Genomic DNA, 26,118 nt, shown 5'->3' on the forward strand with positions numbered 1-26,118 from the left:
CCTCCGCTCCGGCTACTCGAGCTCGGTCGCCGGGGCCCGGCGCGACTTCCATTCAGGCAAAGAGGGTCCCCACAGACGGCGCCAATGTTCGGTAATCGGGTTCCAGACAGGTCGGGAGTACAAGTGAAAGGGTGGATAGGTGGGGACGCCTTGACTTGGGTCGCACTGGTAGCGGACTACTCGAGCTGACGAGCACTTGGGCTGGTGAATGGACGAGGGGGGGTGCCACCTGCAAAGACACTCCGACGCCTAAGTCAGAAATCGTACAAGCAGGGGGAATGATGTGGGAAAGTGACATACCTCGGGGGAAGAGTCAATCTTCCCCTTATATACATGTCAGTAGTGGGCCCCAGGACGAGGACAGGCCCATATTTCCGAGGACGTTGTCCTGCAGCCACGTGCGAGCCGTACAGGACGCGTGTCCGGGTCGGTTGGAGGGCACGTGACCGGGTCGGGTGGAGATCGGGTCAGACCGACCCGTGCGGTTATTGGGCCAGGCCGTAACAACTTACTTCCATTCGTTCGACTGAGAAGACACGATGAGAAGACGAAATGAGTGATGAGCAATGGGTAAAGACATGCTGAGATATGTATATTCACACAAATTGAACCTTTTGATTTATATCCTTTAATTTTTTTTTTTGTTTTACACTTGTGGGATCCAACAATTTGGGTTTTTTTATTCAAAAATATTACAAGTCCACAATTTGGACCCAGAGACTTGGGCTTCGTAGTTTAAAAAGACAAATCTACTACTTGGACCAACCGATTTATAGACAACAAAATTCAAATTCTCTAGAAAAAAAAACTAGACAATTCGATTTCTTTTTAACCAGCATAAATCGGTTGGTCCGATTTAATTACCTATATTTTAAAAAAATAAAAGTAAAGGACAAATAGGTTTCTGACCTTTTTTTTGCAGACATTTTTGTCCCCAAGAATTTGAAAATACATTCATGTCCCTGACCCTTCCAAAATGCGGACAAATTTACTCCTCCGTTGAAGTCACCCAGTTGGACTTGACGGAAAATACTGACGTGACTCCCGTGGTGCTAACATGGTTGTTATGGGATGACACGTGGACTGTATCTTCTGAAAAGAGAGCGTATTAGTCCCCACTACCAAAACGGCGCCGTTTCTCTCCTACCACTCCAAACACACTTTAATCCCCTTTTGCATTTTCAACCAATCAACAATATTTCACCAAATCCAGAAGCAACAAATTCAGCACTTCTAGTTTTGCAATTCCAGAATCATCAGCAATGCATTCAAAACACACAAACAAAGAATGAACAGAGTAACAAATCGCAGCAACATCAGCAAAATTTTAAGAAAAACGAGAGGCAGGAGTCTAAGCAAATTCAGATTCAACAAGTAATTCAGCAACATATTCACCAACAACAGAGAACAAATTCAATTTCACAAGTTCAGTTCACAATTCAGCCAATCCAGATTGTGCAATTTATGAAGAACATGTAAGAACTCCTCATAATTCTATAAAAATTGCTACACACTCAAATAGAATTAGCAACTTACCATAAATTGCATATGGAAGAAACGGCTCTGGCCGAGGAGGAAGTTGCCATCCAGGACGGCGGAGCAGCAGCGGAGGGGTTGAATCTCCCACCGACAGCAAGCGGCGCTGGCGAAGTTGCAGTTCTACATTGAGGGAGTGGTGCCGAGGTCGGCGCCGTCGCAAAGGAGGAAGGAGAGAACACCGTGCATGATGGAGGCGGCTGGATCCTGAGCGACGAGGATGCCGTCCCGAGTGATTCCACGGGTGTGCTTCGCGGCGGCGTTGTTGCGAAGCAAGGAGCACTGAACGGTCATGTGGAGGCAGCGCTGAGTTCCGATGGCGATCCTTGCAGAGGTTGGTTCTGTCGTGCTTCTTCGATTGTGGCCAAGCCACCACTACTGACGGCGGCAGTCTTCCCCTGGGAGCGCGAAGATGAGACTAGAACAGAACAGTGGGACACGGTGGTTGTGGAGGATGCGCATGGAGAGAGGAGTAGAGTGTGTTAGGGTAAGCGAGGGAGTGGAGAGGGAGGGGGATAGGGCAAGGAGAGGAGGGGCAACGTAGGTGGTGGTAAAAGAGGGAGTCAGGGGCAGGAGGTGGTTGGGGTTGGAGGCGGCTGAGGATAGTGACCCACTTCACCGTTTCTTTGGAAAGATTAGGGATCATAAATGTGAAAGATTGGGAGTTTGGGTGAAACGACGTCGTTTTGGGGTAGGAGGACTTATATGTCCTGTTTTAAAAAGCTACACATTTTGGTGTGAGATGACTAATATGTCCTGTTTTAAAAAGTTACATGCCACGTGTGCACCCGTAACGGCCAGGTCAGCGCCACGGGAGCCACGTCAGCGTTTTCCATTGAGTCCAACTGAGTCACTTCAACGGAAGGATAAATTTATCCACGTTTTGAAAGGGTAAATGACATGAATGTATTTTCCAATTCTTGAGAACAAAAATGTTCGCGAAAAAAGACGTCAGGAACCTATTTGTTCTTTACTCAAAAAAATAAACACCACATAAGAAAAAACACACAACTTTTCCAATATCAATGCATAAACACTCAATTATGTTCCATATCAAAAAATGAACCATGATTTAATTTTTTTAAAAACATAAATCTAAGCTTGAAATAGAAATATGAGGATTTAATTTTTAAAATATTTTAATTTTCTAAAAATAAGAATTAGAAGGTCCAATTTTAATATTATAAATCTTTTGAATTTTTTAATTTTCTGAAAAGTAAAATTAGAGTATCTGATTTTAGTTTAAAATAAACTTTTTTATCTTTTTTTTCAAAATAAAATCGAAAAATCTGATTTCTCAAATGATCATATAGGTATATATCACACTTCTTTGAACCATATGTGTGCATTTCACTCCTTGGCCAATAAAAAAAAAATACTTTAGAACATACCATATCCTATCCGTATATTATAAAAGAGAATTTGCAGATAGCGAAATTATTAACATGTCATGCCTCAACCCAGGCATACATACTCAATTACTCATTGGTTTTATTAAGATCATCTATGTATCTGTATAGTCATAACTACATTCTATATGCCACCATTTAGAATATTAATTCAACCCTTCTACCTATTAGAGGATTTATGATGTTATTTATGCCTTTCTTATTCGTTGTTCACTTAAAAAATATGCTCAATTCAAAATAATTCATGTTATGCAACTAAAAATTTTTGTATTTTCAAACTAAAATGTGTTTTTTAACAAACATTTATGATTTCCTTTTATATTGTTCAACTAAAATATCTAAAGAATTCAAAACAATTTCTCTGTTATACAACTAAAATTTTTGCATTTTTCAAGTAATATTTTTGTATTTTCTTCTTCGCTATTCAACTAAAAAAACTGTACAGTTCAAAATAATTTTTAGATTATATAAAATAAAATTTCTATGTTTCCAACAAAATTTCTATATTTTTCAATTAAATTTTTTGTATTTTTCAACAAAAAAAATTGTTTTTTTCTGTTTATTTTTCAAACTTCTCTTTCTCCTCCTCTCTCATTTTTTTTCTTTTTATTTCACCTTCAAAAGAGAAAAATAAAATAATGCACAAGCAACAATAAGATATATATATATATATGGAATAAGAAGTGTACGACTTACATGCACGTTGTATAAGTGATTTTTTCTATATCAAAAAGATTAATTAGACTTAATTATCAAGATTTGTTTACCTTCTAACACTACCCTTAATTATATATTTATCGGGCTAAAGTTTCTTTCTCTGTAATGAAACATATAAAACAATTATCGGATGACCCAGAGAGAGAGAGAGAGAGAGAGAGAGAGAGAGAGAGAGAACGTTGCACCAAGCCAACTGTACACGATACTGTAATTGATCATGAAGCTGACTTTTCTAACAAATAATCTGCCCTCCTAAATGAATCGAAACTTCAATAATTGAATTCTTACCGTCTTGACATGGACGAATTTTACAAATGGAAGATTAATACCATTGTAATTAGTTACAAAACCAGATCTGGTAGTCTGATTATACAGCAAATCATCTATATCTCAAAGTGAAAATTGTGCCTTCCCATTTTTTGTACACAAATACACTAAGCAGAAGACTTGGGTATCTTGTATTGTTTCTTGAGAAACAGGGATGCCTCTGAATCGCTCCTATGGCACAATATTCTCAATAGTGTTTTGGAATCAGCTCCTAGTTTGCTTTTGCCACCTTGCATTTCCATGCCACTAGCAGATTTCAAGTCTTCAATCAACTCTCGCGTCTGCAAATTTGTACAGATTATCGTATGCTACATAGATTCCAAGAAATTATTGTTCCGAGAACATATATTCTAAAAAAAGCAGGCCCATAAAGAAAATACATTCCAGCAGCATTGAATTACAAGATAATATTGTACAAGAAACGACTCCTTTGAAAATCATCTACACATTGTGACTTCAAAAGTTCCAAAATAAGGTAATAACTTATGGAATTCGATCATTAACCATACGGCAGACCACATAAAATTGCTAAGCCTATTGGGCACCTATCTACTGATCATCAGATTATTGAAGCAAACAACCAACCAGGTGAACTAACCTCGTATCCATGCAACTTGATCACATGCCGAACACGTGCAATCTGATTTTCGACAACACCTCGAGGAAGCCCATCACCTCCGGATATGAAGAATTCCTATGATGCATCCACAAAGAAGCTAATACTCAGAAACTTAGGCTTCTAAGAGCTAAATTGAGATTCTAGTTACTATCAAAAAGCCTCGTTCTGAGGGTCAGTCTAGATTCTAGAACGAGGTTTTAAATGGGAGAGAAAATTTCATGTGAATCTAAACCCAGGGATATGGTTTCTAGATTTATTACGATACTGGAATATAGTCACTCAAGCATCCTTCGGCAATGGATACTTATCAACTGCAGCCAATAAAAGTGAAACTTTACTTTGACAAACCGTTTTAACCTGAGTGTTTAACCCATTTTTCCTCTTTAATGGAGCTTCGATTTTATCTGTTCAATGGGAAAAACTATCTTCTTCGTGACCAATCAGGCAGAAACATTCACTGGCTTTGAAAGAAGCAGCTAAACCCCTAAAAGAATCAATTCTACCTTTGGGATTAATTATTTGACAATAACATTTGGTCAATTTTTTTTCTTTTTTACCAATTTTACTCCTCCCCTATAGTGTCATCATCATCACACTCCTCTCTCTCCACCCCTCACCCCACTGTACCCTAGACCCCACCTCACCACCTCCTGTGTTTCACTCTCACTCTCTTTGCTCTCTCTGAGACAATCTGCTAAGTAACCCTTTTTTCTTCGAGTCTGCTCCAATGGAAGCACATCCACAAGAGTCACAAGCTCACAAGCCTTGGCTTCTTCCAATGCCAACATTCCTCTTTTAAGTGCCTCACCCCACCGCACTACCCCACCCCCCGCGCTACCCAACTACACCACCCCCACCCCTATCGCACCACCCCACCTCACCGGGCCACCCCCACCACGCCACCTCTCCTCTTCCACTGTTCCATTTCTTTCCTCCCTTCTCCCCACGGGGGTGCATTGTACACCAGAGAAGCTCCCAAACCAAGCCCCTCCAAGGAGGGAGAGAAGGAGGAACTATATAGGGGAGGGGTAAAATTGGCAAAAAAAATTGACGGACAAAGAATTAATCTCAAGAGTAGAATTGAAACTTATTGAAAATGTAAGGGACAACAATGCCACGAATTAAACATTAGGGAATTTTTGAAGCTTTTCAAAAATATTAGGGACAAAAGATATACTTTACTCTTATTTTAATTATGACCATGGAATACATTTAGGACATCCAGAACTGATTTGCCTGCTGTAAATTATACATAAAGTTTTTTGGTATTAAGATTACAAGCGTAAGATACCTTTAGGACATCCAGATCTTCCTCTAGTAATTTTGCATCACCGGGAAAGAAAACTCTTGATGGACCGCCATCTAATATAACCCGGAGTAATCCATCCTAACAAGTAGGAATATGTTAGAATCAGAGTACCAGAAATGAATTAAATTAATAAAAAGCAAGGATCAGTACCAACCAATGATGCCTGAAGAAGACTTGTCACTATGCGATCCCTGAGAGGCTCCACAACAATGTCACAAAGTTGACTAAGCTCCTACATTAAGTGAAAACAGAAGTCAACAACACATGATTAGTAAATTCTAGACTTTCAAGTAAATCCAAATATAAAATAGTGAGTGGTGCTCAAGTTAAATAAATGTAACTAATGGAGTTTCCAATATGGATTGCTAGGTGCAATGGGATGTCTTTGAATGTGTTAGGAAGTTGGAGAAAATATAGTCAAGTACAGAACCAACGGCCTTCTTCAGCATAGTTTTTGATAGCGGATGAGCCAAAATTCGCCATTGGATTATGGTGTACGGTGTTGTGGGAAATGGATAAAACGGTGGATGGACTGAAATATATATATATATATATATATATATATACCAAAAAATATGCATAAAATAGTAGTAAAATACTGCACATGTAATATTTCATAAAATCTAATCAATATAGGCAACTTTCTAGCCACAAAGTATGCAATTAATTCAGAAATTTTAACAAAAAAACACAATGTTAAGTCACAAAACACCAGAAAACATAAGTCAGAGTTTATTGGTGGCAGCGGCGGTGCTGTCAGCGGTTCATCTTTGAGCAGCAAAGAGCGAGAAAGACAGAGAGGGAAGACAATCTTTGGGTTGGTGAAGGCTGAAATCTGGTCGGGAAGGTTTTTGAGACCCTAACATTAGCTTTTAGGATTTTAAAAATGACAATAACAACCCTCAAGTCCAACAAAAAAATTCCACGAAGGCATGCCATTTCCACCATTGTCATCACAGAATGCCATGACACCACGGACATTGCGGCCCCCGATTTTCCACGAAGCAACACAACAGAAATGGCAGCAGACTGAAAATCCACCATGCCATTTCGCCATAGCTGATATTTTAAAACACTGTTCTTCAGAGGATATACTCCAATTATGAGAATCAAGGGCAGAGATAAGTTGGAAGTTAGAGCTGAAGGAGAATCTTTGGAAGCAGATTTTTATATGAGAATCGAGAAGCAACACAGAGGATATGGAATATTTTAGAAACAGCCACAAAATCCTAGCTTGGAGGTGAAAATTAGGGATGACATCATACCACAAATCACACATTTTAAGTATCTTGGGTCTGTACTTCAAAGTGATGGATAAATAGAGAGGTGTGTACCATAAAATTCAGGTGAGGTATTAATGACATTGCATGGTAATGGTACTAAACGTTGGGTGCTAAACAACCAACCAGAAAATAAGATCGGCATCAAGATTGAAAGGAGTGAACACACTAAACAAGGTGGAATTAAGAATAAATGCATTGAAGAAATAGGTATAGCACCTATCATGGTAAGAGATAGTAAAATCACGCATTAGGCAGTGTGTGAACTGAAGATATGTGTAGTTGTAACAAGAAAAATGGATCAAATGGAAAGCAGCTCAAAATCTAGAGGCAAAGAGACTAAGAATAACTGTAGGTAAAACCAATTTAAGTGGTTTGACAGACACATAGATAAGACATTACAATATTAACTGATCCACATAACTGAGCACACTTAATAGGATAAAGCTTAGTTGTTATTGTTTATATATACTAATCAAAATCAACCTAACAAGACAATATAAATAATGGTTTCTTCATGACAAGACAAACTTTACCATATCAAGTGGTTCTATTAGTGCATCCATCCTGGAGGCTGAGACACTTGGTTTGTATAAGTTGTCTATAAATGGAACTCTAAGATCCCGGAAGATGATTTTGGTTCCTGCAAGTTGATAATTAACAATGGAGTAAAACTGAAAAGTTAGATCAGTTTGATTTGCAAGAAAAGGGATAAGCTTCTGAATTCTCACCAGCATACTCACAAATGCGATCCATTGCAGCATTTATAGCCTTTCTACTTCCGTCAAATGTATCCTTTTGAGGAAAACTTTTGGACTTATCTAAGGATTTCTCTATAGACAAAAGGATTGCAGAAGTGCCAACACATGAGAAAAGACTTCAGAGTATTTCATCGCAAAGAGAATGCATGAAAATTGAAATTATAGGCAAGACAAATAGGGATTCTGATCTTAGATTGATATGATTATGTGTAATATATTATAATACAAAAAAATATTATCCTAATTAAATAAGAGCAATAATGAAATGTATGAAAATATATAGACTATAAGAAATTAAGTTGGCATAACTTACCCTGAAAACTAGCTCAAGAGGTAAGGGTTGCCTCACACTTATAAGGGCTATCAGGTTTACAATTTTAGACACTGGGACTTAATACACTCCCCTCACGCTCAGAACTAGACAAAGACTCAGAGGGTGAAATTTGAGGACGGCTTGAATTTTTTGTGGTATGAGGTGACCCAATAACAATTTTTAACCTGGCTTTGATACCATATAAGAAATTAAGTGGGACTAACTTACTCCAAAAGCTAGCTAAAGAGATAAGGGTTGCATCACACTTATAAGGGTTATCAGGTTATCAATTTTAGATAATGTGGGACTTAATATAAACTACTCCTAAAAAGATTATCTAAATACTTCATGATATTCTCACTAAGATATTATGAGATTTTCAAATATTCTAATTTCTAACAAACATGACCCTATCCCATTATGAAATAACAGCAAAGACAACCTAAAAAATATAGGCACTATCTTGAAGGTTGAACCAGATACAACTAATTAATTAATTAATTATAAAAATACGATTGATTAACCGGAAAAATAGTAAGCTAGTAAGCTACAAACAGTTTTATCCCCTAATGAAAAATGAAGACTTGGACATGCATCATATACAACAACAACATAGCCTTATCCCACTAGATAGTTGCTTGACTACATGGATCAGCCATAGTGCCCATATGATGATCATATCTATGTTTGGCCGACATATACTTGATTCTCTTTCAAAGGACACATATCATATTAAGTACGAAGAGTAATACAGAAATAAAAGTTCAGTCACATACTTATGAGTTTCTCCTGGGATCTTTTACTTGTCCATCGCTCCCAAATGCTATCTTCCAGTTTATTCAGATGACTAATTGCATACTGTCAAGTGCAGAAAAACTTCTATTAACTTAATAGAGGGAAAACACCAAGATAATATATGGTATAGAAGGAAAGTTTCACCATAGATTGACAACTGCTTTGGTTATTAAATAGTCCAGGCTAAAAACTAATCCCAATCATGTAAGCACAAAAAGAGAAGGGAACAATCCCACCAAACAATTATTTCCCAATGACAAAGATTGTCAAATGCAGAGAATTGTTTTGAATTAAAAAACAACCTTTAAAACTAGTACATTTATTGATATACTGATCAGTAAATTGTTAAGTTTTTCCTTAAGATTTAAAATCTAAAATAGTATACTATATTGACAGTATCCAATGAAGAATAATTAAAATGAACCAAGGAGAGATCTAAGCAACCACAGGTTTTTAATTGAAAGCTTGGGGGAAAGATGACAATCCAAATAAAGTAATTCTAAGAAATAGAGATTCATCAGGGTGAATTGAGATGATGAGAAGAAACACATATTATCACAAACGCATAAACAAGTGTGCAAACTATCCAACCACAATTCAAGTTGCTTGAACTCACATATAAAGTGTTTAATTGAACACAGAGTGTTGAAGTTGCAAGGACACTGATTTCATTTGTCCTTGTTGGCTCTTCAGGCATTCGAGCATCAAATAGTTCCTTCTTTACAAAAGCCTTTATGCCAACTTCCTTTTTGTATCGTGTGAGAATAGGAACAGGTGGTGTTAAATCCTCTTTGCTTGCTGTGGGATTAAATGGGAACTTTAGAATTCATACTAATATATCATCTATGGAACTACACATACTTATACCAGATAATTAAAAAAGGATATATGAGGAAGTCATCCTTTCAGAAACATGTTCACTAAATGAATATAAGGATTAGACCATCCACTCAGGATGATGTAATTAACCAATAGACAGCAGCAAAGGATGTTAGTACTTAGTAGTACACTGATACAGGGGAGGGAAGAACTATTGCCATCCTTAATACTATCACTAATCATTCTCTCAAAAGTTTAAACTGTCAGATATGACTATCTTTATATCTTAACATGCCCCCCTGAAGAAATTTAGGATTGAAGCATAGAGATGCAAACGCAAACCTGAAATCTAAGTCTTATTTAGAAGATAGGGTTGGACAACGATCGAACTCTATAACATAGACCAATGGTTCATAGAAGCTCTAATACCATGCCATAAATGATAAATCATCTCTTTCAAAAACTCAGCTATTGAGAATAAAGGCACATAAATGGTTTTATATCTTGACAACTACAAAGGAAACCACAAATATTTGCCGAGGGATTTTGGATAAATTCATGCTTTTATGATGGTAACATCTAGTATTCTGGTTTCAATATCTTTTTCAATGGAAATCCAAATTTCCTGACACTAATTCAGATGTTTGCTTTGTAATCTTCTGAATTATTTTTTATTTCAACTTTATTTGAATTATGCTATCTTGTCAAGATTTTCAAATATATTTTAATTGTGGTTATCACATGATGTAAAAGTAGCTTCTTCTTAGTCTTATTATGATGCTATACGAGCTACTTGTGCAAGTCTGGAAATTATTGTTTGTGTAGAAATTCTGAACTGGAAAATGAGGGAATAGACATGAAGCATCCACTCACCCAAATCATTAACAGCATTGTTTGCATACACCTGAAGAGCATTGTCAATGCCACGGAACAAGCTATTTAATTCTGTAAACCTCATCGGTACTTTAAGAGCAAAAAATTGATCAACAGTCTGCATACAGTAAAATTGTAAATTAACCGACAGTCCAATGGATATAGACAAAACAGACAATGGAAACAAATAGTTATCGTCCATGGCTGCATGTTTAAGTATTCAAAAACAAAGATGTCAAATCAACTAGGCAGGAGCCCTGAAACGAAATGGCCATTACCCCAATCACTAGGAGGACGAAGTCCTCCACTTTCACAGTTTCACACAAGCATTAAAAAATCAAAAATGGGTCCAAAATAGGTCAAGGAAATAGAAATGTAAAATGAAATATGTAACATATAGCTAGATGTCATTCAAGAAGTAAGCATCGAGTTTGAAAGATGCAAAGAAAATTAAATATCCCTGGGCAATTCACACAATTTATGCCAAATTGGTATATAATGCAAAACTAAATTCTTACCTCCTCTACAATCCTGTAAACTTCCACAATTGAACTGGCATGCCGCTGTTGAGGTGATATTGGGTCCCAACTCTGCTAAAGTACACAATATTAACATTTGATACGTGAAGAAGATTTACTAAAACAGGATGAGAGATGAATAGGCATAGGGAAGATACAAATACAAACTTTCAGTCTCTCTTTAAGGTTATTTAGCTTTCTCATAAACCTAAATCCCTCCCAACCAAGAATATCAACATTATCCCAGACTTCTATCACAAAAGGAAGGAAAGAGCTATTCGACGTCCACGTGTTCTCAAATCTAAACGGAGAAGGGACGCATCTAATCTTGTGAGATTCCAGAATAATCGGGAATTGTTCAGAAACTGGTCTAAAGAAACTCTCTTTGGATAAATCAGGAAAAACATCCTCCCAAGCAGGGGCAATATGGATTACATGGTTGGTTCCAATAGGGATTTCATGAATCAAGTATATATAATTTTCCTGTCTAATATAACTGATAAAAAGGACTGGTGAATTACTAAATACAGAAAGTAGACCTGATAAAATTATTGAAAATTTTACTTAGAGTAGATTTAACCACAACCTCATCCAGCTACCGAAAGCCCAAAGGAAAAATAGAAAGTTTGAAGACCTAGCTACACAAATAAGCAATTAAAAAAAAAGGTACTTAAGCGAAATTTATGTCCAATTTAGTGTGAGAGATAAAGATAACCCAAAAAATGCCTGCCATTTGACATGAGGGGAACACTGTGAACAACAAGGTTTACCTCCTGTTTAATAGCCCGCTCCACCCAACCTAGGATTCTTCCAAGCTGTGAATTGACCCAGCGTAACACCAGTGTCCCAGATTTTTCCTCAATCTATAACAACAACCAAAAATGCCAAGGACGATTTTAGAAACAAAAGGATAGGTATATTAACGACAAAAGATTATAATGCAGAAACCTTCAATATCATGTTGCAGCTCATGATTTCTTGAGGAAAAATCAATATTAGATTCAAACATGGAAGTTGTTGCTTGTGTTAGTAAGAATTGTGCTCAGTAAAAACCCAACATATATGTTGACAAAATATATCTTTTTAGAGTGTGTTTGGATAAGATATTTTCAAATTTCAAAGAATTTCAAATGAATAGAAACCAAAATAATTCAATTAAATTCCATTCAATAACAAAATTTCTTATTTGGAGGATGTAAATAGATTAATTATATGCATCTATAAAATTCTTGGTATGGATAAGGTAATTACATTACCTCCATTCACAAAATATTGTATTCTAATAAAATAGAATAACAAATTTGTTTCATTAAAAATAAACTAAAATGTTTTTCCCCATTTAATGTGGTTGAATTTCCTTTTTGTTAGTTCTAAATGAAATTGAGAGAAGAAGGAATTGAAATTCCCTCCCTATAAAATTCCCTATTTTGAGTAGTTAAAATCCATCATTAAAATTGTTTCCAAATTGAAATTCTTTCCTACTACTTACCCAAACACACAATTTTACCACAAAGTAATTTAAATACTCCCATAAATTGCATTTCCTTCCTCAAAGTGACTTATCCAAACACACACTTAGTTTAATATAATATTATTCTTTAATTCAACATAGGAGTTAAAGGCATCTCTTTTAAATAAATAGTAACTTCTATCAATAGTATCCAAACAATATCTACGGTATCAAAAATCACTTTTCTTAAGATTAAAATTCTCAAACATAAATTATGTTTGTGTTACCTCACTTTCAATCAAAATTAAGTTTACAAATCAACATGAAGTTTGCAACCTCTATATTAACAAATAAGTTCAGTTCTAATTGCAAAGTAACATAACCACCTAACCTCGTAGAGATTCAATTTCTTGCACAAGATTTCAGCATTTTCTTCTTGGCATGAAGATGTAATAAGTGCCATTATGAACTGCTCTAGACTTTCAGCTTCTGGGAATACAGAAATGACATCCTCAGTTAGATGTTCAGCACCATCCACAAAAGGTTTCTGAAAAAGACCAAGAAAGTAATATGTGTCATTTCAAAGATATTTCACAAGGTAATCAAGAAAGTAAAAATATATCCAAATTGTGTACAGCATGCTGACCAGTCTGTGGCCATAAAGTTTGTGAACTAATGACGCAGATACAACAGTTGCTTGAGGATGCCGCTGAGATAAAATGGGCATAAAAGTTCCCGAATCTTTTTTTAAGAGCTTCTTGAGTTCTTCTGCAAGCAATGTCAAATGATGCTCATGCGACACATCTGCTCTTTCAACAACTTGTAATGTCTGCAGAAAGTAAAGAGATCCTTATAGGAAGGTATAAAAATGAAGAACAAACCAAGGTCTTCTTCTATCCCGTAGTTTGAACAGGATTAAAAAGCTAAATCAAATGCTTCCACCAAGTCAAAATGTCAAATGGCAGAATCAAGAAAAAGTTTAAAACAAGATGTAAACTACATCTTTGCTTCCATGTTGCCAATGGTTCTCTGGTATTCATTTAACTCTGAAGCCAAATGACAACAACAATATATTGGTCATGTTACAAAAATTTCAATTAAAAGAAGCTATATACCACTAACGAGAAAGAACAGTAAAATTTGTCATTCATTAGTCAAGTGCACAATAATACCATTTAAGGATTCCAGTACAAAAGCAGAACTCATAAACACTCATAGCACAGTAAAAATCTTCATAACATAATTATCAGAATTAACCACTGCAACCAGAATACTCACCCTTGCAAATGCATTCTTAATTGATGATGATATATATATCTCTATCTGATCACGATCACTAATTGGCAAGGAGTGCATGGTCTGCTGAAAAAAGATAAAAGGAAGTTTCTCACTCCCATAATCTAACATTTTTCACAAAATGATACATTCAAATCTGAAAGATGCCATCTAACTGATACACACAGTTTCTGGTTCTTCCAGCAGAAGCCTCCTGGTAATCATTGCGACTGCCACAATCTTTTCCATTATTGTTGGGCCCTAAAAGGAATATGATATGTTATAAAACCACATTAAATGTGCAACTCAGTGTGTGTGTGTGTGTGTGTCACATGTGGAGGAGAGGGAGATAGATAAACAAGCACAGACAAATGAAACAAAGCAAAAATTAGCAACCAAACACAAGTTACAACAGTTAGCTATTTGAAATATCAATATAGAATTATAGATGATGGAATATTATAAGATTGGCAGCAAAAATATATCTCTCCCTATCAATAGATTCAACAAGCCAAAACTCGACCAGTCTAATTGGAAAAACCAACTACAAATTTTGCAATGTTATTATTTTCACAACTGTAGACATAGATTCTCCAATTCAAAGACGATATCAGTTGTGATTTGTACAGTTCTACCAATGCCTATATAACAACTTTGCGTTTTCCAACTAGGAGAGTTCAACTACATAAATTAACTGATGCCATGATGTCCTGACAAACCATGTCTAAACCATTTAAAGTAATCTTTCTTAATGGTTTCTCCTAGGGCTCTCTTGATCTTCTTATATCTCAACATATAAAGCTACCCACAAGAATATTCTTAATATAAAGAGAAGTTACAAGAAGAATGCTCGACGAGAGAATGTTAGTAAAAAGAAAAAGTTGTCAATGAAGTCTAGCTTGCTAATCTCTCAATATGTCGTAAACCAACCCCCCAACCCCCACAAAAAAAGCCCAAAAAAAAAAAAGAGGAAGATATTAACAAAGATTGCTGAACCTGAACAGAAGCTCATCAACAATCAGAGAAATGATACATACAAACATATCCAAGTATCTACCATTATGTAGAACCAAACAACTTAAATCATTCAACAAACCTCATTGAATTGAAGATGGTAATCTCCAAGCTGTTTGTCAACCCATCTCTGAATTGGTGTTAAGAAAGATTGTAAGAAAGACATATCATGTTCACCTTCAACTTTGGAATGCAAGCTTTTCAAGTTCAACCTCTCATGTTGGCCCCGTTGCTCCATTAGTGGTATTTTCTTTAATTGCTCAATCGCATGCAGCAAAAGTCCCAGCTCACTTGTGATAACATACTGTATCCTCATAATGAAATAACTAATTATTAATTATGACCAAAAACAGGAAAAGGTGTGCTCCATTACAGAGCAAGTACTAGCTAAGCAAATAATACCGTAATGGCAAAAAGAAGTGAAAGAGCAAAGGCCAACCAGCAAAGAAAATTAGGGATTTCAAGATAATTATTGTTATTATTTTTACTATGTGGTGATCTTAATTCTTGATTATCTACATATAAACATTTTGGTTTTGCTCGAGTCTTGATTAAAAGGCAACGTAACAGATAAGGTTGTATTTGGTTGTTGTCTATTTTTACTATGTAGTGATCTTAATTCTTGATTATCTACATATAAACATTTTGGTTTTGCTCGAGTCTTGATTAAAAGGCAACGTAACAGATAAGGTTGTATTTGGTTGTTGTCAATGTCCATCAGAGGCATGGACACCGTGACAACGTTCACTGTTTAGTGAAACACAAATCTTAGAAGGACATGCTAACACACACCGACATACAAAATAATATGTATTTAATTGTCTTGCCTGAAAGCTAAGACAGATATTAGACACGAGACAAGATTTTATTACAATTTTGTCCCTTCCAATTTTTTTTTTAAATTCCACTTTCTACTCTCATCACCTTTATCACCAACAACTTCCTTCTTACTAAGGGTAAAATTGTTTTTAACAACAAATGTGATTTCTCCTTATTGTCTTAATAACTTAACAGACTACATGTATTCATGTGCATTAGTGTGTGTGTCCTTACATGTATGTCTTCATTGTCCTGAGACAGTAAACAAACACAGCCTAAAGAAATATCATAAATTGAAGTGGCAAGCATCCCAGGAGAATAGAATAGGTTAATTTCAAATACACTTGATATCTAAAATCAAGTGTATCTTTCATTTTTATGGCAAAACCAAATTCAATGAGGCAATCAAGAATAATACAGTAAAATAGTCCAACTATAAGAATTGAAAGGGGTCAATGAAGAATATAAGAATAGAAAAATGTGATGCTTATACCTGACGAAATAAAATCCATGCATAACAGGTGTGATGAATTGTCTCTGTGATCCCCAAAACCCGCCAGGTTGACTTCAAAAGTTCAAGAATTTCCTCCACTTCCTAGAAATAAATTGAGCCCAGCAGAAAAAACAGAAATTACATAAGTGGTAGAATGTAATTGCATCTTTTTAATAGAATAAAAAATGTATGAGAAGAGAAGAATAAAAATAGATGGGAGAACAAGATATTCTCTTTACAAGAATAAAAGCGAAAAACAATGTGTTTTCTATGTTAGTTCTCAAATCACATCAAAGATTCATTAGAATCGGTATTTATCTTTGATAGAATAAAATTCAATTTCAACCACTACATTGCAAATAAACACATTTTCCACAGTAACCCTCTATTTACTTCACATTAACAAAAATTAGAAGAAGCATCAATTGCACAGACCATGTTCCCAAGAACCACACCCTAAACTTTTTCAATCTTAAAAAAAAAAAAAAAAAAAAACACACACACACACACATTAAGGAGGTAATGACACAAACCATCATGTTATAATTGCCTCAGAAAAAAAGACACCAACCTCTGTCAGCTTTCCCTCATCTAGCATGTCAAATACACTTAAAAGTAATTTCTCATATAGTCTAACATTAAAGTGGTAACCATCTGCCCAATGGCATATTTCCCCAGTTAAGTCACCCCGAGCTGGCCTCTCAGCAAGTGGAATTGCAATCTCCCTCAGAGATCTCAAGCACTCTGTTCGTTGAAGTTCACCATTTGAAGAAGGGAGAAACTGAAAGGATTAAAGGAAAACAAGAAAGAATGAAATGAAACATAGTTTGTAGAATCATGTTAGCCACATTCAATCAGACATAATAACAAAAGTAAGCAAATTCTTATGATCTAACTAGCACTAATAGATGCAATAATATACAAAACATCTGAATGGATAATCACACACCTCAGATTCCTCAATTTTTGCCAGTAGAATCCTCAGCTCATTTGTCTTGCGCCCAGATTCACCAAATCCAACAGCAGGGTGATTAACAAGCCCCTCCTCCAAAACTTTTAACTGTACTGACATCAATTTGGAAATGTTCAAAATCAGACAAGAATATTGACACCCTCACATTTCCATCAATAGAATCAAAAGCAAATAAAGAATAGATGAAAAAGAGAATATTAGATTACTGAATTGATTATACTACCTGCCTCTTTTGCCACCGTATGAAAGCCTTTTTATCAGAAAATTCTGAGCGTGATATACAGCAAAGCAGCTCCAAAGGAATCAATAGAGTGTCCATTCTTTTCCCTACTTTTCCAACAAGAGCATTTAGCAATCCTTGTCTTGTTCTAATATCCATCACCTCAGATATCTGCAATCCCTCATACATCAATATGGGGTCATAAAACATGAACGTAAATTTAAGGGTTTTTTGCTTTTCACAGTCAGAAGCATATCGTGCCTCATTCCAGATAAATAATAACACTGTTGAACGTGTTATCTATAGGGAATAAGTATGGTAAAAAGTTTTAGTTAACAGAGTAAAGAACTAAAGATAATCCATAAGTATTGTGGATACTCATAGAGGACAGTTGAGAGCCAAATCTCTCCCAATAAATACTCTAGCATCTACTCTCTAATGACAATAATGCAGATTCACTTTCAGATCACACTTCTTCTCCCTGTCTCAGTCAATAGCTTCTGTTATTCTAACATAGAAGAAAAATATGTAAAGAAAGTAAGCTCATACTCATGAGCTTAAGATAAGGATGTTAAGTGGAAAATCAAATCCATATTGTGTGTTGAACAAATTCAAGAATCAAAACCTATCAAGTCCCTTTGAGGACTGCAGTCCACTGAGTTACTTTTCCTTCAGTTTTAACCTTTTTAAGTTATAACACTAAATATTTCTCACCCTATAACTCTGTCATCTGATTAACAGAGCATAAAAGAACCAGGCTAAGTTAAAGTGTACTTTTTCTTAGAAGCAAATCAAAGCATGGGCCAAGGGACTAACTTTAACTGAGTTTTCCATAAGAGTTATAAACAAGCCTCCAAAATCCATTTATAAATGCAAACCCAGCTTCTGAACCACCGCTCTCAAGAAAAGGGAAGCCATGGTATTACAAAGAGTTAAAATAATGGAAGGAAAAACAAAGTATGAGTAAATGGAATCCTGGAGCACTAACAAACCAACTAATCCTGGAGAAAAACAACATACCTCCATCTGAACACGCATGGTTTCTAACAAGCCAACTAATCCTGGAGCACTCTGGGACTGGGACACAACACTTCCAGTTTTGCTCCGCCCAAGTTTCCTAATCAAACTGGATCTTTTCTCTTTCTTTTTTTCTTTGGATGGGACAATCAAACCCCTGTTATCCAAGGAACAGATAAAATATTTAACATATGTTAAAGAATCCAATTATAATTTTTTGTCAAGGAAAAGTGATCTTCCCAAACTAAGGGCACTATGAACACGTACCCTGTGGCTCCAGCACAAGCCAAAAGGATCTCATATGCAGTTTCCCGTAGATCATCATCTGTGAGGCCTAGAAACAGTAACAACAGAAACTAAGAAAATTCACAGCATCCTTTGAACCTTTGGGTCAAGTTCAACGTCAAAATTATCTAAATGTATGTTTGTGTTTTTATATTAAAACCAATATATCATTACGCGTAAAATTGCAAACGGAGAGAAATATAAAGAATGAGGAAGAAATCATACACCATAAGTTTTTTAGTACACCATATGGAAACAGTTACGCAGTATGCTGCTTGTGAAATATATAGTACCGCGCACGGGGGGGTGTTTGTACCATTCAATCGCAATTTTAGTACGCTTTGATATAATCCTCGAAAGAAGACCGTTAAAATACCCCAAAGCTCAGCATTATTGCCTCACAAATTACTAATCCTACCTTCTTTAATTTCTTGTAGACATTTTTTTGTTTTATCTTTTTCTAAATCAAAAGTTCCAACGTCCGAAAATCTTGTGGTTGTAAGTTCACTTTCTTCGTGCACCAATTATCCTAGTTTTACTCAGCAACCAGTACCATTATTATCTCTATTGGTGATCCATACGTGAACTATACAATGCATGGTGTTCTAGCACACGGATGAATCATGAAGTGTATGCACGAACTAATACAAGGTACATCACGTAATTGGTGAATTCATGGAACTTGACATGCACAATATTCCCATACAAGGGCCCAAGGCCAATCATAGAACTTCTCTCTTTCTCATACAGGTTTCTATCTGAGCAATAATTTCTCCATCACTCAGCAATCAACTAGTAGTGACTTCATGAAAGAGGTTATCTCACACGAATTTCTTAATATGTTTTCCTATTCCCATGATGTTCTGATATTTAATGTCAAATACTATTCATCTGATAATAATTAACTTCATAGGATTTCTAGGAATGCATAGAATTTAGCCAACAAATAAACGTTGTAAAACATTCACCTGTGGAGAAAGAAGGCAATTTCACTGCAAGATCAGATGCATCATTGAGAGTCCTTTTGGACCTGAAACCTTCTAATGCTGCAGAATCATCATCATCCTCAAAGTCATCAATGTCATCCACAGTTAGCTCTTTTTCATGTGTAGAGTCAAAAGACTCTGATCTTGACAGATTTGAAACAACCGGGGATGGGGCAAAAACAGGAGTTGGAGTGGATATAGCAACAGGAGAAACTGTTGAAACAGGAACAGGTGGTGGCGTCCTTCTAGGAGGTGAACCTGAAGTTTCAGGATCAGTTGTCAAATAAAACTCGCCAACTGAACCTGTATCACTCTGAAAAAAAAAAAAAAAAAAAGAAGAAAAATTCAAAATCTCAACATAATCCTCATAAACAAATTAACCAAAAAGCTTCAAACACCTGAAGTGTAAAAAAGAACCTAGGGTGGCCGGAAATAATCTAGCACATGTGTTTTGAAGATGCATCTTATTCAGCAGCATCTATTATATAAGTAAGGGGGGAAACCCTCAAAAAATGTATGAAAAGACAAGATCCAGGAATGACTTCTATAAATAGTAAGCACTATATTATATCAATATAAAATTGTCATCACAAAGTGCACGAAGCCTAGGCAAATCAGGGCATTATGTATAATACCTATATCTGCAAAAAATAAAGATGCATACGAAAAACAAAAAAAATTTCCTCAACTATCTCTCGTATAAGCAAGCAAAGGGGTACAGGAAAATAAATGGTGTCTACATCCAAAATGCCCCCTCCAAGCAAGAGCCATTGGGATTCAAGTGTGAACACATAGCCCATCTTAGCTTGTGCTAACATTAACAGTTATTTAGAAGACTAAATGGGAAAGGATCAAGCTCTAGACTATATGGTTACACAAGTTCTAACACAATTATGTCCCAAACCATCTGTCCTAAATTCTAAAGCTATTCAATAGAGGAACATAAGTAGTTTTCATATCCAATAAAAAGAAGAGAGAAAGATCAAACCATCAAAGAAGGCCAAATTATTAATTATAACATACCATTTGGGGCAAACCAGTATGATCATGATAATCTCTAATAGCTTCCGAAAGCTCCAGCAGCGAACCTACACCAAAAGATTCATACAACAAGTAAATCCCTACAAAAACAATAAATAAACAAAAGCATCATAATTCATAAACAACAATGTGAATGACCAAACTGAAACTCACTTCGTTTTGCACAGTTGAGGACGTAATCAACACTCACTTGATCCAGATCCACATCATCAAGTGTAACAGCACCAGGCGGCATTACAACTTTCTTGATCAAACTCCCCGACAAAATGAAATCGAGAAGTACTCTCCTGTCCCTTCTGTATCTCTGCAGAAGCTCTAACGCATTCTCTCTGAAATTTTCAAATTTCATATCAAATAACAAAAAGAAGCTAACTTTACTAAGTGGATTTTGAAGTATCATGAATCTTAACGAGTAGTGAAATAACAAAGAAACACTTACTCATCCATGGCCAATCAAGGTAAAATAATGCAGAACTGCAACAAAAATTGAGCAGAAATTAGAACTCAAACTCAAAAGAAACAAGAAAAGCCACCATTTTGGTTTAGTTGACGTTTCATTTTTGGTAGTCAACAAAAAAAGCAAGATCAGGTTTATACATTGACACTTGATTCAGGATTTTGAATCATTCTACCAAAAGCAAGTGAGAAAAATAAAATAGCATTTTGTTTCTTTTTGCAACACGAACACATTTTGACTTTGAAGTAAAGGGACGTTACCCTCGCAGCCAACCAAAGAGGGCCTTATTTATCACTCGACTTTTTGTTAAAGAATGGATCTTGAAAACGCGGAGAGGGGAAGATAGACAGAAGAAGAAAACGAGTGAAGGAAGAACTAAAAAAGAAGAGGAGGAACCTTTAGGCTGAATGCAATTGAGAAAAGGGTGGTGACTGAATGAGTTAGTAAGTGAGAGAGAGAAATGAGGAGATAGCAAATTAGCAGCTTCGGTCCACTGACTTGGAAGAGACAGCGAGAATGAGAGAGAAATGAGTGCTAGCCTGCTAGGCTGTTACCATAAGCTTAGTTTAAACTTTGTCACAAATTTAGATCCAATCCAAACCATACTGAACTGGTGATTAAATACTAGACTTAGCCACTAAAATCAGTAAAATAATAAAATCAATTAGTAATGTATTTGTGTATAAATATATAGATAGTTTAATTTATTTTTAATTAAAATTAATTAGTAATATATTTGTATATAAATATATATATAATTTAATTTATTTTTAACGTATATTTATATTTTAGTATATATTTTATACTAATAACTAATTTTGATAGCAAATTTTAATATACACTAACATAATTCTAGTTCATTAGTTTATTAGTTAAATCAATAAATTACTAGTTAAATAGATAAAATTGGTCTCAAATAAATAAAAATTATAAAATAATAAAAAATTTAAAATACATATTTTCATTAATATTTTAAAAACAACCAAATTTTAATTTTTAAAGATAATTAATATAAAGATAAACATAAATTTAGTTAATACTACTACAATATATCTTAATTTGACCGGATAAGAATAACAATTTATAATAAGAATAAATTTTAATATTAGTATCAAATCAGATAGCTTTAATTACAACACTAATATTAAAATAGATTAATAAATTATTAGTAAAATTTATACTTCTATTAATAATAGTACATAATTAAAACTATAATTAATTCGTAGAAAATACAAAATTAAAATTAAGTTAGATATTTATAAAATTATTTAATTCAAAAATTTACATTAGATATTTATAAGAAGTACAGGGGAGATGTGGTGGTGGTGGTGCTATGGAGCACCATAGAGTACATAGTCAGTTCTCACCAAATTTGACTGATTTTTGTCAATTTTTATCTGTTCATGCCGATTTTTATCCTTAAACAATATAAAAAGTGAATTGAACCGGTTTATAATTCGGTTTATTAATTTTTTTATTAAACCGATCAATCCGATTCTATTTTTATAATTATGATCTAAACCCAACTTAAAAAAAATAAATAAATTAATGATCTAATTAAATGGCCCTTAATTTTTTATATTTTTGCATGTACAAACATGATTAAAAAAATAAAATAATTTTATACTCAGTAGATATTCTTGTATTTTTTTATCTGAAACAAAAATAATATTAAAATATTTAAAAATTTTAGAGATTAATTTTTTATATATATATTATCTAAATATTTTTATAAAATTTTAGAGATAATATATAAATAGTTTGCTGAATACAAAGTTATTTGTGACTTATAAAAAATAATATTTTTTATTATTTTTATCATATTTTAATATTTTATAATATTTAAAAATATTATTGCTATTATTAAAAAGTAAAAATTATTTTTATTAACATTTTCAAAAGCTAAGGACAGTTCGGGTAATTTACTAAAAAAGAAAGAAGAAATATTATTTTTATCAACAAAGTTTAAAACACAACAAAAATATTTATAAAAAATCATTAATAGTGTACTCAAGAAAATAATGAGCCAAAAGGAATGTGAGAGCAGAAGCACCGTCAGCAGTAAAGGAGTTGGCAGTGACACACAAACTGAGTATAGGAAGGGGATAAATAGGTATAAGTGTGTGACAGAAGAGTTTATATTTGTGTGTTTTTTTAAAGTGTTTTTATTTATGTGTGTTAACATGGTGTTGAAATGTTGATTAGATTATTAGTGTTAAAGGTGGTTAAAAAAGTGATGACAGAAGGTTATGGAGGTTTAAAATTTTTAAAAGAATGAATAATAGCAGTTTTAAAAGTTGAAGATAATGAAAAAGGTAGGATATATAGAAAATAGTTTTTAGAATTTTTGTACACTGATTTTGGAGAAAACAAAGAGCATAAATGATGTTTTTGTCATGGAAATACAAAAAAGAAAAAAGAAAAATTTGAATCACGATTAATTTTTCTAAGAAATAAATTGAAAATAATTTTTTAGAATTATTTTTATTCACAATTTTTTGAGGTTTAATTTCAGTTATGCAAGAAGTCATACTCTATATAACATCTATTAAAAAAATTTCAAAACAATAAACAATTTAGAATTGAAGAATTTGTTATAAGAATGTGCTAAATTAAAAACTCGTAATGAATTTGAGAGAAATATAAAGAGTTAAAGTGATCAATAAAAAGGTCTAAAGATATTTTTAACCGGTAAAGTATGAACTAATACATGCTTTAATGAAATGCCTAAAGTAAATACTATTTGTACTAGTGCATATAAATCATTCAATGCAAAGATTAAGAATGATAGGTTAAGCCTATCCCAACATTGATAGAAGAAGTGAGGAAAATTATCACGAAGAGCATGACTAATAATAAGAAAAAGTTGATAAATTACTAAGCATTCTTCCTCCAATACAGTAAAGTAGATTTGACTCATTTGCAGTCTTGACAAAGTTATCTAGAAATTAGGTTTTTTACTCGTTTAAAGATGAAAAAGAATGCCACACTCTAATCTAGCCATGGACTAACGTTTAGAAAAGTCATTCTCAACAAGTCTTAGAAATAAATTTCATTAAAAAAAATTAAACAGAGTTTTTTACTAATATTATTAGCACATATTTAGCTATCAGGTTTAACTCAAATTTAGTATAATTATAAAAAAGTCTATTTTTAGATCTACAACAAAATGTAATCTAATAATTTTATATAATTTTCAAGTTAATAAGACTATATATTCAAATATTTACAGAATAAATTATCTCAAATTATTGTTGTCGGATCTTTCTATGATGTATGGAGCACTTTAACAAATCTAAAAATTTATTAAAATATTTAGAGTAAATTACCAATTCGCACCCTGTTTATTTTTCAGAAAGACAACATGATTTTTCAAAATAAAAATGTCTCAGTTTGGTTTCAATTCTTTGTTTTCGTGATATAGCACAATTTTTGTAGCTGGTTTTTTTTTTTTTTTGTGAAGTCCTGACGAAAAATGATAATATGTCAAGTTATATGGCTAAGCTGTCACATCATGCTTGTTGAGGTGGTTCTTATATGTCAATGTGGACAATTAGAAATGAACAAGAATCTAATTGTCTCTAAATTTAAATTAGTGAAGGATTTATTTATTCTTATTCTTTAAACAATATCTTTTCAAATTATTTTTTATTTATTATATTAATATTGTTTTTTCAATAAATTATTGAATATATAGTATATTAAGTACATACTAATTGATAAATTATTCAAATTTAAGAATATCATTTATTATGAAACTAAACAAAATAATTCTTAAATATAATTTTTAATATATAAATAATAAATATTGAAATACAGTTAATACATTAATAATAATAATTTTATGATATATTATTAGTATTATGATCTAGATAATTTTTATAATAAAATAAAAACTAATAAATATATTATTCGATATATAGTAAAATCTTTTTGAGTAATAACAAACTTTATTTTTTATTATCTCTTTAAACTGTATTAATAATTTTATTTGATATCTTTGCACTAAAATACACTATCAACATGCTACTAATACTAAATGAAATAAAATACATTATATATATATATATATATATATATATATATATATATATATATATATATATATTATGGAAACCATTTATAAACACAACAAACTCAAAACATCAATAATATTATTAATCTATTAATAATACATATTGTCATAAGATTATAGATCGATGAAGATTTATAAATATAAGAATAACGAAGATTTATTAAAATTTACATAAATTAAAATTCAATACTTTCATAGTATAACTAATAATTAAATTTACAAATATTTTACTCAAAATCATTATATTTGACTATATATACAAGCAATCGAATTTTAATATACGCAAAATTTTAATTAATTTAAATTATTTTTATATTAATAAATCTTCATTGATATGTAACATTATGACAATATGTATTATTAATAGATTAATAATATTATTGATGATTTGAGTTTGCTGAATTTATAAATAGTCTCTATAATATAAATATATATATATATATTATTTTATTTTATTTAATATTAATAGCCTGCTATAGTATATTTTAGTGTAGAGATATTAAATGAAATTATTAATATAATTTAAAGAGCTAAATAATTAAGTTTGTTATTACCTAAAAAAAATTATTATATATCAAATAATGTGTTTATTAGTTCTATTTTATTGTGAAAATAATTTAGATCATAGTACTAATATATCATAGCATTATTATTATTTTTGTATTAACTGTATTTTAATGTTTATTATTTATATATTTAAAAATTATATTTGAAAATTATTCATTTAATTTCATAAT

At 33.2% G+C, this 26,118-nt stretch overlaps 1 protein-coding gene across 4 annotated transcripts; it reads right to left on the minus strand.

Moving 5' to 3' along the window:
- Positions 1-3,907: 3,907 nt before the first annotated feature.
- LOC112707632 (protein unc-13 homolog) lies at positions 3,908-21,898 on the minus strand. Of its 4 annotated transcripts, none has more exons than XM_072201375.1 (27): positions 21,703-21,898; positions 21,289-21,323; positions 21,003-21,178; positions 20,832-20,896; positions 19,791-20,121; positions 18,805-18,871; positions 18,541-18,694; positions 17,524-17,691; positions 17,277-17,387; positions 16,899-17,108; positions 16,328-16,429; positions 15,098-15,319; positions 14,188-14,262; positions 14,005-14,085; positions 13,373-13,555; positions 13,118-13,273; positions 12,047-12,139; positions 11,277-11,348; positions 10,759-10,876; positions 9,683-9,864; positions 9,048-9,129; positions 7,929-8,030; positions 7,734-7,840; positions 6,072-6,149; positions 5,900-5,995; positions 4,588-4,683; positions 3,908-4,270 (listed from the first exon to the last, which is right to left on the minus strand). In XM_072201375.1, exons 2-27 carry the CDS (start codon positions 21,294-21,296, stop codon positions 4,097-4,099), a joined length of 3,309 nt encoding a protein of 1,102 aa, XP_072057476.1. In that variant the 5' UTR covers positions 21,297-21,323; positions 21,703-21,898; the 3' UTR covers positions 3,908-4,096. The 4 variants fall into 4 exon arrangements, with proteins under 4 accessions (XP_072057476.1, XP_025615242.1, XP_025615240.1 ...); XM_025759457.3 differs by having other exon boundaries at positions 14,005-14,088; XM_025759455.3 differs by having other exon boundaries at positions 14,005-14,088; positions 21,567-21,898.
- Between the last annotated feature and the right edge of the window lie 4,220 nt (positions 21,899-26,118).

The sequence above is a fragment of the Arachis hypogaea genome, chromosome 8, assembly GCF_003086295.3.
Source record: "Arachis hypogaea cultivar Tifrunner chromosome 8, arahy.Tifrunner.gnm2.J5K5, whole genome shotgun sequence".
NCBI lineage: Eukaryota > Viridiplantae > Streptophyta > Magnoliopsida > Fabales > Fabaceae > Arachis > Arachis hypogaea.

Bases quoted from the DNA above. Each gene is read 5' to 3' on its own strand.
- LOC112707632 (XM_025759457.3), bottom strand. The intron at 10,877-11,276 runs GTAAGAATTTAG...TACTGTATGCAG, and splicing joins TTTACAGGATTGTAGAGGAG to ACTGTTGATCAATTTTTTGC. The intron at 7,841-7,928 runs GTGAGAATTCAG...ATCAACTTGCAG, and splicing joins TCGCATTTGTGAGTATGCTG to GAACCAAAATCATCTTCCGG.